The 13,434-nt window shown below is 40.1% G+C and overlaps 1 protein-coding gene across 4 annotated transcripts in view; it reads left to right on the forward strand.

Moving 5' to 3' along the window:
• LOC106656865 (POU domain, class 6, transcription factor 1) overlaps positions 1 to 11,667 on the forward strand; it is a 163,228-nt gene extending 151,561 nt beyond the window's left edge. For 2 of the 4 annotated variants that reach the window (XM_014378024.2, XM_014378047.2), the window contains 8 exons: positions 1,360 to 1,524; positions 1,601 to 1,986; positions 3,167 to 3,410; positions 3,484 to 3,664; positions 4,465 to 4,503; positions 5,554 to 5,637; positions 10,297 to 10,448; positions 10,534 to 11,667. In XM_014378024.2, coding sequence (XP_014233510.1) covers positions 1,360 to 1,524; positions 1,601 to 1,986; positions 3,167 to 3,410; positions 3,484 to 3,664; positions 4,465 to 4,503; positions 5,554 to 5,637; positions 10,297 to 10,448; positions 10,534 to 10,658 — 1,376 coding nt within the window. In that variant the 3' untranslated portion in view covers positions 10,659 to 11,667. The remainder of the gene's footprint in view (positions 1 to 1,359; positions 1,525 to 1,600; positions 1,987 to 3,166; positions 3,411 to 3,483; positions 3,665 to 4,464; positions 4,504 to 5,553; positions 5,638 to 10,296; positions 10,449 to 10,533) is intronic. The other 2 variants (XM_014378031.2, XM_014378039.2) reach the window with 2 other exon arrangements.
• The last annotated feature ends 1,767 nt before the right edge of the window (positions 11,668 to 13,434 follow it).

Below are 13,434 nucleotides of genomic sequence, written 5' to 3' on the forward strand. Positions count from 1 at the left end.
AGTGTGTGGCAGCACACAACAAGTGGTCGAATTTCCGGCCAAACGCTATGTGTATGTGTGTGTACGTACGCTGCTGTTGTTGCTGCTTTGGCCGCTACGCGCTCCTGTAAATACGCGCGATCGATTTCCTACATAAATCTGTATATAAACAAATGGATTTTTAAATACGATGACTAAACGTCGTATTACATAATTACATAGATAATACATAATTAAATAATGTATTAGATGGTCAATAACACGAGTGAGAGATCGGACCCGTCGCGCTTGAGAAAGGAAAAGAGACTACTCATAATTAATTACTCATCACAGTGGCGGCTCGCGCGATGCATTGCCGGAGCGATCGACGCGGGCCGCCGAAAAGACTCGAATAACATGCAAGCATGTGGGAACGCTTGCGATTGCGGGGACGAGCCGAGTCAGCGTTACCTGAACTCGGCGCGTCCACGTAACAATAGTGTCAAGAGTTTTTTTTAAAATTATAGTCCGCAAAAAGCGAACTCTCGATCTGTCATTATACTCATGATGACAATAATCATATATTATGATTGGAGAGAAAGACAACACACCTGTATACACATATTCACGCGCACTCGCACATTTATATCCTGCTATACATAGGTATACAGCGGAAGGATAATCGGATTAGCACTTGGGTGCAGTAGTAGTAGCAAGCTAATCCCGTAACTATTCTAAATATGATTAGACATCCTTCTCTCTCTGTCTCTCTTTGCGTGCCCATGTATATATACGTTCACGGTCGAGTCCGAGTATACAGCTCGCAAAGTATATATGTGTATGTGCGCAGCGCACGTTAGGACATTGGGGGGAGGTGGTGTGTGGATGTATTAAGACGGTGATAATAGTTTGCCAACTAAGCGCGCGCGAGCGAGCTTGCACGAGCCTGCCAGCGTACGTGTTTGTGCGCGAGTGTCTGCAGCTCACCCCGAGTACATATATACGCAGAGAGAGAGCGAGAGAGGAGCTTGCAGCAGCATCTCTCTATGAGATGTCTAATAATCCTTCCGAGTTTGGGATAACTTTACTGCAGATCAAGTGCCTCGTCGTTATGTGTATAAGTCCGCGCGCTCGCCCTGGAAATTCTAAGGAGATCAAGTGGACCTTAGAGCCTGAGTTATTATTGCCTTGCTACCTACCTACCTCGCTATATTATTATCAACTTATCTTATCTACGCGCCATTATTTTATGCTTCGACGAGCGCCAGCCGCCCTGCTGCTGCAAGCTCGTGTATAATATAATAATATGAGCGAGTATTACACAACTTTAAATATAAACAGTTCTCTATAGCGCTTGTACGTGCATATAATAACCAAAGTTTTTGTTCTTTAAATCGACAGGGTTCGCAACACAAACCATACTTACCATTCCCGTAAGCCACGTCAGCACCAATAACCAAATAGTTAATTTGGCACTGAGCAACGGACAAGTTGTGTCGACGACGCTAGCAAATTTACAATCGATCGCGCAACCCCAGGGCCTGCTCAACACGCCAACGAACAGTGGTTCGTATATTTAAAAAAATATAACAAAATTACAAACCGATCTTTTTGATGCTAAAATTTTGTTTTTTTTCTTCAGCTGTTCCAACGAGTCCGAACTTGAGCGCGGCGGCGGCTGGCTTGGGCATTAATCCCGCGGCCCTGCCGCATCTGTTGGGTGCCGCCGCGGCGAACACGACGGCGAGCCAGCAGCTACTCAGTGCCATGCAGCCTTCGCAATTGATCCAGGCCGCACAGGCCGCTCAGGCCGTGCAGGCTGCTCAACAGCAGGCCGTGGCCGCCGCGCAGGCCTCGCAGCAGCAGCAACAGCAGCAGCAAGCCCAGCAGCAGGCCCAGCAGCAACGAGAACAGCAGGCTCAGCAGCAGCAACGAGAACAGCAACAAGCAGCGCAACAGTCGCCGCTGCTGAGCGCCTCGCCACCGCACGGGCATCGTCACAGTAGTTCGCACATCAATCATTACGCAGTGAGTGTTGAGAATGTCGATATTTTAGATATATTATACACTATAGTTTTCTTAAAAACCAAGAAGTAACACTTCTTTTTTTTTCTTCTTATCTGGTTGACACAGAACAACGACCGCAAATAATATATAATAATAACGTAATCTCGTTAAGAAAGTATGGTATTATTTTCGCTCTTACTGAATGGCACTTCCGTCGCTAATTAGACCGTCAAAACGCCCTCCGGTTGTCTCGGAGCCAAGCTTTTCTCTCTCTTGACCAGCCCCAACTTCTCTGCGCCAACCTAGCTCTCTTATAAAGATGCTTATTATTGTTATCGTCGCGTTAATAAAAAAAAAGAGAAAGAAGTGAAGACTGCTCGAGAAGAATGCCAACAAAGGGAAGACTCGAGAGTCCTCGAAAGAAAAAAAAAACCCGATCACAATTATTAAATAACACGTTGGAATTAAATCTAATTTCTAATTGTAATGAAAAAATATTTATTTTTATATACTTGTATTTGGAAATTATTTATATTTGAAATTTTTTACTTTTTTTCAAGCCATTTCAACCTAAATATTGATAAATAGTTTGTACTAATGCTCCAGCAACAGCTGTTAATCGTACGAATTGATTAGGTTGAAGAGATCGAATACGAATAATTTCACATTATCATTTTGTCCTTTGAGGACGTGCGCGCGCGACGAGAGAAGCACGCGAGATAGCTCGTCGAGCTATACAAACATGTATTTGAATTGATTCAAGTTGATTACATCGAATGAGATATCTGGCCCCACACCGATTGTTGTAAATATACATGTGTGCCTGTACTCACAAATGAAACAGCTCGCAACATGTACGTGTCTTTGTTTATAAGCTTAATACTCGGGCTTGCGTGTGCAAGCGTATACTGCAATATTAATATGACATTGATGCAAATGGATAATGAAGCAGAAATAATTCGCTATTATTCTCACTGATACATCTTGATTACAATCAATTGTTGAAATCCATTAAATTGACGAACGTACATTCGAACACGAAGCTCCAAAGTATGCACACATGTTCGTTCACGTTGCCGCGAGAGATACATCCATAAACGACGTTATTAATAATTGATAAATCGAACTGTTTATAAATATACCCAAGCTCGAGTTGAAAATATAAATAAAACGATCGAATGCGCGCGTGTTTGTTTTGCAGCAGCAACAATCGGAAAAACTGCACAGGGAGAGGGTCGAGCAGTCGTCGCCACTGAACGGCTCAGCCGTGTCGGCAGCGACGGCGCTCAATCGGTTGGCCGCCAATAACGGCGAGCTGACGATCACGACGACGCACAGCGGCGGCGGCGGCTCGTCAAGCGTCAACTCCAACTCGAGCCTCAAAGCCGAGCCGAGCGTGCACACCATCAAGGAGGAGGACGACGATCTTCTCAACGACTCGTCGAGTGAGTTTTACTTTCTTTTACTTTCGATGTTTTATTTTTAAGCAAATGCTCATCCGTGACTCTTCGCGCACAGATCAACCGACGATAAACGAAGCCACGAACAACGTAGTGGACGGAATAAACTTGGACGAGATCAAGGAGTTCGCCAAAGTCTTCAAGTTGAAACGTCTCTCGTTGGGACTTACGCAGACGCAAGTCGGCCAGGCCCTCAGTGTGACAGAAGGCCCTGCCTATAGTCAAAGTGCCATTTGCAGGTGAGACAGAAGCTTTAACCCTCTCTACTCGCCTTATACTTTCTTTCTTCTATCTCTATCACGATATACTTTTGGATATCATCGAAATAAATCGCAGCCTTAATTGCCTACAATTCTTGATTGTTATACATAAAATATACTGTACAATTGTGAACATCGAGCAAGAAGTTGATGCTCGACACGTGTATGTGCTTATTATAGGGCGATTAAAAGACACGAAAGATGTACAAAATCATTCGTAGATTTTTGCAAAAGCTTATGTCAAGTATAAAAACTGAGAAGTCGATTGCCAGGTCACTTAACGACGAACTCAAATTAAATCGTTGCGATGTCCGATGAAATTTATGAAAAATAAAAGTTAATCGTTAGAAACGTTGCATAGCCGGATTACTTCCGAGCTATAAACAGATTTTCTAAATATTTTGCTATTGTAATAACATAAAAAGAAAAAAGATGATAGATATAGGAGTGCGAATTTGCAAAGATAATAATAGATATATTTCGCCTATTATATAGCTGTAAAAGTTGCGAAACCAGTTTCGGTCACGGTGGTTTCTATATTGGATATATGTATGCATACAAAATTTCTGAAATAAGCTCTCACTGCTTATTAATAAAACTTTTAGCGATTTATCGAGAATATGCTAATTTCTAGAAACAACGTCTTACTTGATATACATAATATGACTAAAAATACATATAGACACACAGAGCCCATCGTGATTCGAATCAATGAGAATTATATTTCGATGAATAATTTTACGTTTTTCGACTAATTGATGCATTGGTGATTTCCCCAGTGCCCTGGCTTTCCAGATGTACGCTCAGCAGCAGAAGATGTACGTTCACCCCTTATTACATTATCTCATCTATCTAAAATTTCTTATGGCCTGCAGTCATACCTAATCTCTAAATCTCGCCCTTCATCTGAACGAAACGATAATATCGGGATTTGATGATAATTTTTCGACCATTAGAAAAAAAAACAGTCTGTTTAGAGCTATAGTTTATTTTCGAATCAGTGTATAGGTGTGCACGTTAGGTATGACTGCAGTTACTATTTTGCTACTTTTTCCAATTTCATTCGACCATGAAAAAAAAAGAACGACGAACGACCGAAACGGATAATGACGATATTTTTAAAAGGACTTTTGCGATGTTAAAAAAAAGTAGAGAAAAAAATTCCAAAGAAGCACTTTTTACTGTTAATCACTAATAATAATATCTTCGAGCCAGGGCATTGGCAAAGCTTGGGCATGATGTCGCCAACGCGCTGCAGCTCCAAATTTTGTCACTTTTCTCTGTGTTTTTAGTTTTTTTTTGCTCGGGTATAAAAATCTTAAAGTGCTTTTTGCATATCACGATTAAATCGTTGTGTCTACCGTTAAAACGAATAATTAGATATCCACGAAAGATCGATACAAAAAATTACAAAAAAAATTGGTCAAACTTTGCCGATTCGAGGCAGCTAGAACACGTTGGCACATCATAATAAAAAAAAACCCACAGCATCACCAAGTCAACGCTCATGCACGCATTGTCAATGTCCTGTTATCAAATCTTGTAATATGCATGTGTTTTTACATATTATATAGTGCTCCTTTGGTCGAGATTTTACACACGATTATTCGCAATCGTGATGAAAGTCGCTTGCTTGTATTTTCATTGTTTTGTTTTGTTATTTGTGTTGATTTTTTTTTATTTTCGCTACATTTTTTAAAATCGCGAATCTTAAAATCAAACTACTCTAGACTCGATAACAACTATATACTATATATACTGCATGTGCTATGTGATACAATGACATTGGAAAAAAAAACTATACTGCTATGATTATAATAAATGAATGTAACAAGCGCGTAACACAATGCAATTTATCACGCTCTCAGGTTCGAGAAACTTGACATAACGCCGAAGAGCGCCGTGAAAATCAAGCCAGTCTTGGAGACGTGGATGAAGGAGGCCGAAGATAGGTGAGTCGTGCTTTTATGCACCGTAATTATGTGATCTTTGTCTCTCTCTCACTCCCTTCCCTGCCCCTTGCAACTCTCATTATTCTCTCTCTCTCCTAGCTCTGTTACTGCTCTTGGTATAATTTGTACCGAAACGAATCTTAGATTTTTTTGTGCTCGCCCCATACATCTTGCGGCCTTGTGATTATTTAAAAGAAGAAAAAAAACAAGAAACAAGCAGCTTCGCGCGCGCTCATCCCAATCATCGAGTCATGGCTTTGCTCGGTGCGATAATTTCCGACGCGGAAACACGATGCACGAAGAACCGATGCTTTTTATTGTTTTTTCTAGTTGCTCGCGTGTAATGCTTATCAATCTCCGATTTTATAATCAAGAAATAGCTGCTCTTTCTCTCCTTGCAATTTTTATACGAAGCGCAAAAATTTTTTCTTGCTCACATGGATGACTGCGCTATAATATTACACAACGAGGAAACGGCTCAATAATTCTCGACCGTATTATAAGAAATATATAATAAAAATAAGTATAAATGATCGGCGACTTTTTTATATCGATTACAACCCGAGAACAAACAAGCGTTTCTCCCGTAGAGAGAGACTGTAATGCGAGCTCGTAATGCCACGCGTTTCTTCTCTTAATTGAATCATTATCTGGATTGAATCGATACCGAAAGAAAGTTTAATTTTAGAGTGAAAAATATATATGAAGCTCTAGAAATCAATCCATGTTCGATAAAAGTATATTTTAATCGATGAAAAAAAATCAAGAACAAAGGGTACGTATGAGCGATCGGTCGAAAGCTCGTTAAAAAAATTGCAATTCCAAATGGATAGAGCGCAAAACGCGCTAGTCACGCTTGGCCTAAGGACTCGTGGGGGTCAACACGTGCTATAAGTGCGAGGGGGTATATCTGCCTGTACGATGCTCATTGCATCATAAGTAATTGATCGCAATACTTTAGCCTATAGCGCGCGATAAGTATTGTAAACTTTCGTACATTAGTGTTCCTTGTATTTGCCCTACAGTATATCAGCTGAAAATAATCATAAGAAGGATATAAAGCTGCGTACATAATGTACGAACGCGAGGAACCGTTATTATCCAGAGAGACTATTATTGAACATGACTTGGCCTCTTTGAGCAATTGATTTTCAACTTATATATATTACGTGGAACTCGTGTTTGCTCTGACTTTCGTTCTCAATAAGCTGCTGCCATTGTTACTACCTATATACCACTGCTGCTGCTCCGCTCTGACGCCGTATTGATTAACGCGAGCATTGAATTAATTAATTAGTCTGAATTACGTAATTATATTAAGCTCCAACTATAATAGACGTCCTTCAGTCATGCAAAGTCCGATGTGCTTTCAACTGTGTACGATGATCTATATGTGTATACGTTACTTATCATAATTAGCACTTGCATATCTGCTAGTTAATCTTTTTCGATTCCGAGTTATATACCGAATTCTACCTTGGAATAATGGAAAAAAAAACACAGACACAAAATTCATCGCGTCCCTCATAAAAAAGTATCAGGGAAAATTTTTAACGAACCCCGCGCTAATATGCATAAAACAAATCAATGAAATAAAAAAAAAAAAATTGTAGCCAGGCACTCGTGGCTGTCATTAAAACTCTTTCCAATTTTTATTTAATAAACTTTTTGAATATCCGATCAGCCAGGGTTGGATGAAAAAAAATTTGCTCGCAGCAGCTAAATCGTCGTGAAAATTTGCGCTTTGGAAAAAAATGCATACACAAGCATAGCACCGCGGGGGGATAACAAAACGAAAACGAACACTTCGCGTTTGTTTTGTAATTACGAAAAATTTCATCGCGTAGCGCGCGCGCCAGTGCAATATATGTGCTCGAGAGAGAATCAGACAGGTATAGGAGAGAAGACTGGGAAGGGAGTAGCGGGATAGGGAAAAAATTGCCTCGAACATTAACAAACGGAATTACGTGCTTAAACTCGCAGCCAATATTAACGGCGCGGGCGTCGCGTGCTAAAAGAAACAAAGCAAGAAAAGTAGCTTATATATAAGTGTGTGTGTATGTATATAGGAATATAAAGAGTGTTTCGCGCGCGCAGAAAAGAAAGTCTAAAAAGACTCGAAAGCGGTGGCAGTAGTGTGGGTGGGGCTGATTGTTCATCCAGTGCGCGACGCCGAGCGCACTCGTTCGCATTCTTCACGTATAATACTTTCTGTGCAGCATGCAGACACACACACACATACATAAAGCAAGGCGACAAACTCCTCTTACACGAATACATATATATAGATATGTATGCATGTGGATACGGCGGCGGCGGGGGAACATAAAAATGAAAGCTCGCGCGCACAAGCGGCTGCTTTATGCGGTGCACGTGCGCGATTTATCTGCTGAGTAATTAAACTGTGGACTAATTAAAATCAGGTTTCTGATGTGACTACCCCGGCAGCGGTAGCAGCAGCGGCCCTCTTCTCTCTCTCTCCTCTTTCCTTCTTCGCCTTCTTCTTCTACTTCTTCTCCTTCTACACTTTGTACCTTTTCTTCGAGAGAGTACTATAATCTCACTCGTTCTGCATTCTGAGCTCTTCTCTTCTTCTCCTTCTCTCTTTCTTTCTCTCTCTGTCACTCACTGCATTTTCCTTGAAAATGTTCAAATCTCTTTGATGCTTTTTTACTACTTATCGCGCGTGATTGATATTTAAAGATTACACCGAGCTTTAATTGCGTAATTATGTGTGCCAGGCGATAATGCGAGATATTACCGCAAACATCCCTGTTGACGCGAATATTTAATTATCACAAAATTAACGATTATGTACCTACTTGTGCTCGCGCACCATATCGACGTCAATTGGCCAGCGAAAGTTCAATTAATCAGTTAACTCATTAACACTCGGGTTAATGATGGCACAAATACTCTCGGATGGATCGAAATGAAATTAATTTTTCTCGTAATCATAAGTAAATCTCCGACGTGCATACACACCCGCAGCACACGGATAGCAAGAGCGAGAGAGAAAAAGAGGGCCAGAATGGAAAATATAATCACATATCCAGAGCGAGAGGCAGTTAATTAATACCCTTCTCTCTTTCTCTGTTCGCTGCAGCGCATTTCATAATTTCATTATATAGTCCATCGATATGGCGCGTATTCCGTATATTCGCTGTGTACTGCAGTAACAGTAGCAGCAGTCGCGCTTTACTCGCTCGTATTAACTGCATTACTTCGGTCATCCGTCACGTGCTCTCGAATCTTTAACGCGCGTCGCGGCCGTGTGTGCGCCACGTGTGCGATACTCACGTCTGTGTGTGTAAACGCGAGAATATGTGCCTGCATCGATACACTTTTTTATCCTCTTTCTCTCTGCGTATAACCTACCCCCACACCCTCCATTAGCATATTGTTTTTAGCGAGATTCGGTGCGGCGGCTGCTGCTGCTGTGCGGCGACGACGGCGGCGGCAAAATATCTCCTCTGACTGGCAATGCTAATTTTGTTCGCGTTGCTTTTTAACGTGTTTCTCATGCTAGCTGCTGCTTGTATTCACTCGACAGTTGGTCATTCCAAAAGAGAGAGTGAGAGAGAGAAGTTAAAATTAAAAACATAAATTTCGCGCGACTCGAAAAAAGCTATTCTACTACTGTCGAGCTTTTTCATCATATCTGATACAACACACGTACATATATACACGGGCGCTCGTATAAAGCTTGAGTTGTTGTATAGCCCCCGAGCTTGCGGATAGCTCGTTATGTGTTTCGTAATGTTTTCTCTTCTTTCCCCACAGCAGCGTTCGTTCCTCTTTCTCTCATTCCACTGTGTCTCTCTCTCTCTCTCTCACTCTCGATGACAGTTTGTTGCATAATTATATTGATACCTAACAGTTTTTAATTCGATTTTTATAATTATCGCCAGACGGATTATTTGCTTTCATTAAAAATTTTCCCATTTATTAAATTGAAGGAGTGAGAGGCGCTTCAGCAATCACACAAAGTCATTTTTCATCATCGTAAAAAGCGCTCGGGTAGTTAAATATACACATACTTACTCGCGCGTATTTTCCCTTTCCCTTTCCTCCCTTTTCTCTTTTTCTGTCTCTTTTTCTCTCTTTCACATATACGTACGCGCGCTGTATACTGTTTTTCGTTCACAGATTTTCGTTAATTTATCACTGCTATCCCGCGATTATACGCGAAACACGTTCAAGCTGCGTGCCAAAAAGTTTCGATGGAAAATATTAAAGCGCGCGTCGACGCTCCTCTCTGTGTACGTTGATACCGGTCCGCGCGCCACACCAGTCGCCGCGCGCGTTCGTTCTCTCTTTTTTAAGGGACGACGCGAAAGCAGCTCGTTGATGCATAAATTGCAAAAATTACTCCACAAGTGCTGCAGGCACCGAGAGAGAGAGCACGCGTATATATAAGCGCAGGATTTTCCTACCCCCTGTGTTTAATTAAATCGTGGAAGGTTGCATTAAGTGTGCTTACACGAGAGCGGCAGCCTATATAATAAAATAATCTATCGCGTACTTTACCACGCGCTTATTCATCTCTTTTTTCTCTCTCCTGCTTTTACCTCTGTACGCACATATTCCTCCCCCGTCAACAGCTCACATTTTCCCGAAAGCGCTTGGAACGCTGGAGCAGCTTTTAACTGAGAGCAGTGCGTATGATTATAGGTCTAAGATCGGTGCCAACCACCTGACGGATTTCATCGGCGTGGAGCCGAGCAAAAAGCGGAAACGGCGTACGTCGTTCACGCCGCAGGCGCTGGAGCTGCTCAACGCGCATTTCGACAGGAACACGCATCCTTCCGGTAAGCATCATTCGCTGGGCTTGAAATTGAGTCATTTTAAAAATGTCGAAAACGATCGCAATACGGTATGTATGTATTTACGTAGGTAACGAGATCACAGCACTGGCGCAGCAGCTCGGCTACGATCGCGAAGTAATCAGGATCTGGTTCTGTAACAAGAGGCAGGCGCTCAAGAATACCGTGAGGATGATGTCAAAGAGTATGTCCTAAGATAGCGCCCTGGAGCCTCTGTGGTCCCTGCCGACTTCTTGTAATATAGCTCAAGGCCAGCAACAGCAGCAGCAGCAGCAGCAGCAAGCGTCAACGAATCCTCGCGGCAGCAGCAACGAGTATTGCATTTCACAGACGACGACGAGCTGTAGCAGCAGCGGCGCGAGCGGAGCAGGAGACGCTCCGCAGCAGCGAAGATCGCCTTCTCAGCCGCAGCAGCTGCTCCAGCCTCCGTCAGTGCCGACGTCGCTGCCACTCAACATGTCTCTTTTGCTGGCTGGCTTGACATAGTAGTAGCGCGCAGATGCTCCATTTTAATCGAAACACAACACAGACACAACAAAATGATTGCCCTTTCGCGATGAATCATGGACAATTATACATAAACAAGAAAAAAATAACCATAACCGATAATCGATTTGAAAAACGATGATGGCGGTTCACAAGCTATTTACATATATTAAAGAAATAAACGCATTACGTATGCTGTATGTAACGAACGCTTTAGCCGCGCTCGGGAGGATCGTCGTCGCACGACGCTCCTTTTTCTCAAAAAGTTTTCCCCTACTTCGGTTTTTATGTAAAACATACGAGATATGTTTTTGAACTATGCAATAGTTCGGTTATATTTTGTATGAATAAAAAAACGCGAGATTTTTATGTAGGTTTATATAAGTATGACACTTGTAAAAATGATGATTATTTTTATTATTCATTACTTGAGCGATGATGTATACTAGTACTGTTTATTTTATAATTACGAGCTGACGAATGTCACGTACTTAAGTTTATTAAAAAAATCGGCTAATAGCTTTAAAAATCGTAGATGAAAAAAACAGCTTCAAACTTATAGTTTCTCTAGCTAAGTTCTAAACTTTCGTTTTGTTTTTTCTATCGTATGGAAGAAAGTAAACGTTTACTATAATTTCTGTAAAATATATTTTAGCTTCTATCAAAGTTAAAAATCTTTTGTCTGTAAGATACCGCGTTGGTACGTTAAAAAAAACAAGAAATCAATGATAATTGGTGATTTTCGACATTTATGAGTTTAAGCGCGTGCAGATGTAGCTATCTTGAAAAATTTAATAGCAGATTCATCCCTTACAAACAGAAGAAAATGACTGATATAAATATCTGGTGGTGCGCGCATACAATCGAGCAATAATCTCGGAGATCCAAACGGTAACAGGGTAATCGGGGATTCTGCTCGACTCGACGAGGGTGCACCACTGTGAGCATTGTGATCGCATAAAACGTGTATACGCGTGTATTAATCTGTAAATACTTTTACGTGTAAGTAACACAGAGAGAGACAGAGAGAGTTCCGAACTCGACGTAATCAAAAGCAGAATTTGATTCGATTAATAGTGTAATATTGTCACTTTTAAGTAGCTAATACAAATATTATTATTAATTGTAATGTTTTACAATATTTGGTACTGTAAAAATGCAAAAAAATAGTTTCATTCTTTTACCTGATTGGTAGCTTGCATTTAAAAACGAAATATTTTGAAAGACAATTTTAAGTGATGGTACTTTTTTTTTAAAAAAGCTCGCAATTCATTTTAAAGTAGTTTATAATGATTTTGTAAAAACCGTTTCACTACATTTTGATTTGTGAAGTACACTCTACGAAAAAAATTGCTACGAGATATACTAGAAAATTTAATCTAGTTTGTAAAGACTTGTAAAGACGGCTCGACTTGGACTCTCTTAAATATTGATTATCCTCGAATATTTCTATAAGAACGTTGACATTATTAAAATATAAATCGCAATAAACTTGTCTTTGAAAGTATCCTTATATATCGACTCAGGCTGCTATTTACAGTCATCTATATAAAAAAATCAATATGGTTTTCATCTGGATGTATTATATTCTATATGCAACACGTGATTACGAAGACTAATGGTTGAACAAAAATAATCATGAAGAAATTTTATAGCTTTTGGTAGTATTCTGTTTTAAATTGCTTTTGGTTGTTCAGAAATCCGATAAAATCGGTTGTTTTGCAAAACAATTTAATTACAAAAAAAGCGTTAGTCTTTGTAAGCCGTGGCGACTCACGTTCACGATAACTTTGATGAAAAGCGAAATTCAATAATAATGTAATATCTTTGACGTAACTTAGACCATTATCTATCTAAATAATCACTCGATTGTTTTTCAATAACATCTAACAATTGTTATTTCAAAAAGGAAGCTTTGTAAAATCAGAATTCACTTTCGTTATTTAAACGTACAAAACTTTGACAAGTTCAACATTTTGAAAATTTTGTTTTAATCCTGAGTTGTATTTGATTTGATTAACGATTAATTTCAAAATTTTCCAGACGTGCTCCGAGAATGCAAGGATCCACATGCCTTACATAGTTTTACGCAACTTAATCTGTTATTTGTTGACCAACAGAAAGAGCTTCTTGTCGTTAAAAAAAAGCATAGTTTCAGCCTCCGAGCATAATCTGTAAATATATAACTTAAAAAAACCTATACATAATAAACAGTAATAGACACTCATAAACGATGAAATTTACTCAATAAATAATTATCGCAGCTATAAAATAGCTAGAAAATGAAGAAATACTATGCATACAAAGAAAATTTACATGGTTAAAGGTTGACTATGATGGTGATGATATTTTAAGAATAACTTAACTTTTAAGGAGAAAATAAATTTGACAATGAGCAAAGTGGTTTGTTCCTAAAAACTGTATTATAAAACGCGAGAGCGCACTCTGTGAGAGGCGGGTCGAACGGTATTCAAAATTCAAAATT

Source organism: Trichogramma pretiosum, unplaced genomic scaffold, assembly GCF_000599845.2.
Source record: "Trichogramma pretiosum strain Unisexual culture from Peru unplaced genomic scaffold, Tpre_2.0 scaffold1, whole genome shotgun sequence".
In the NCBI taxonomy this organism is placed as follows: domain Eukaryota; kingdom Metazoa; phylum Arthropoda; class Insecta; order Hymenoptera; family Trichogrammatidae; genus Trichogramma; species Trichogramma pretiosum.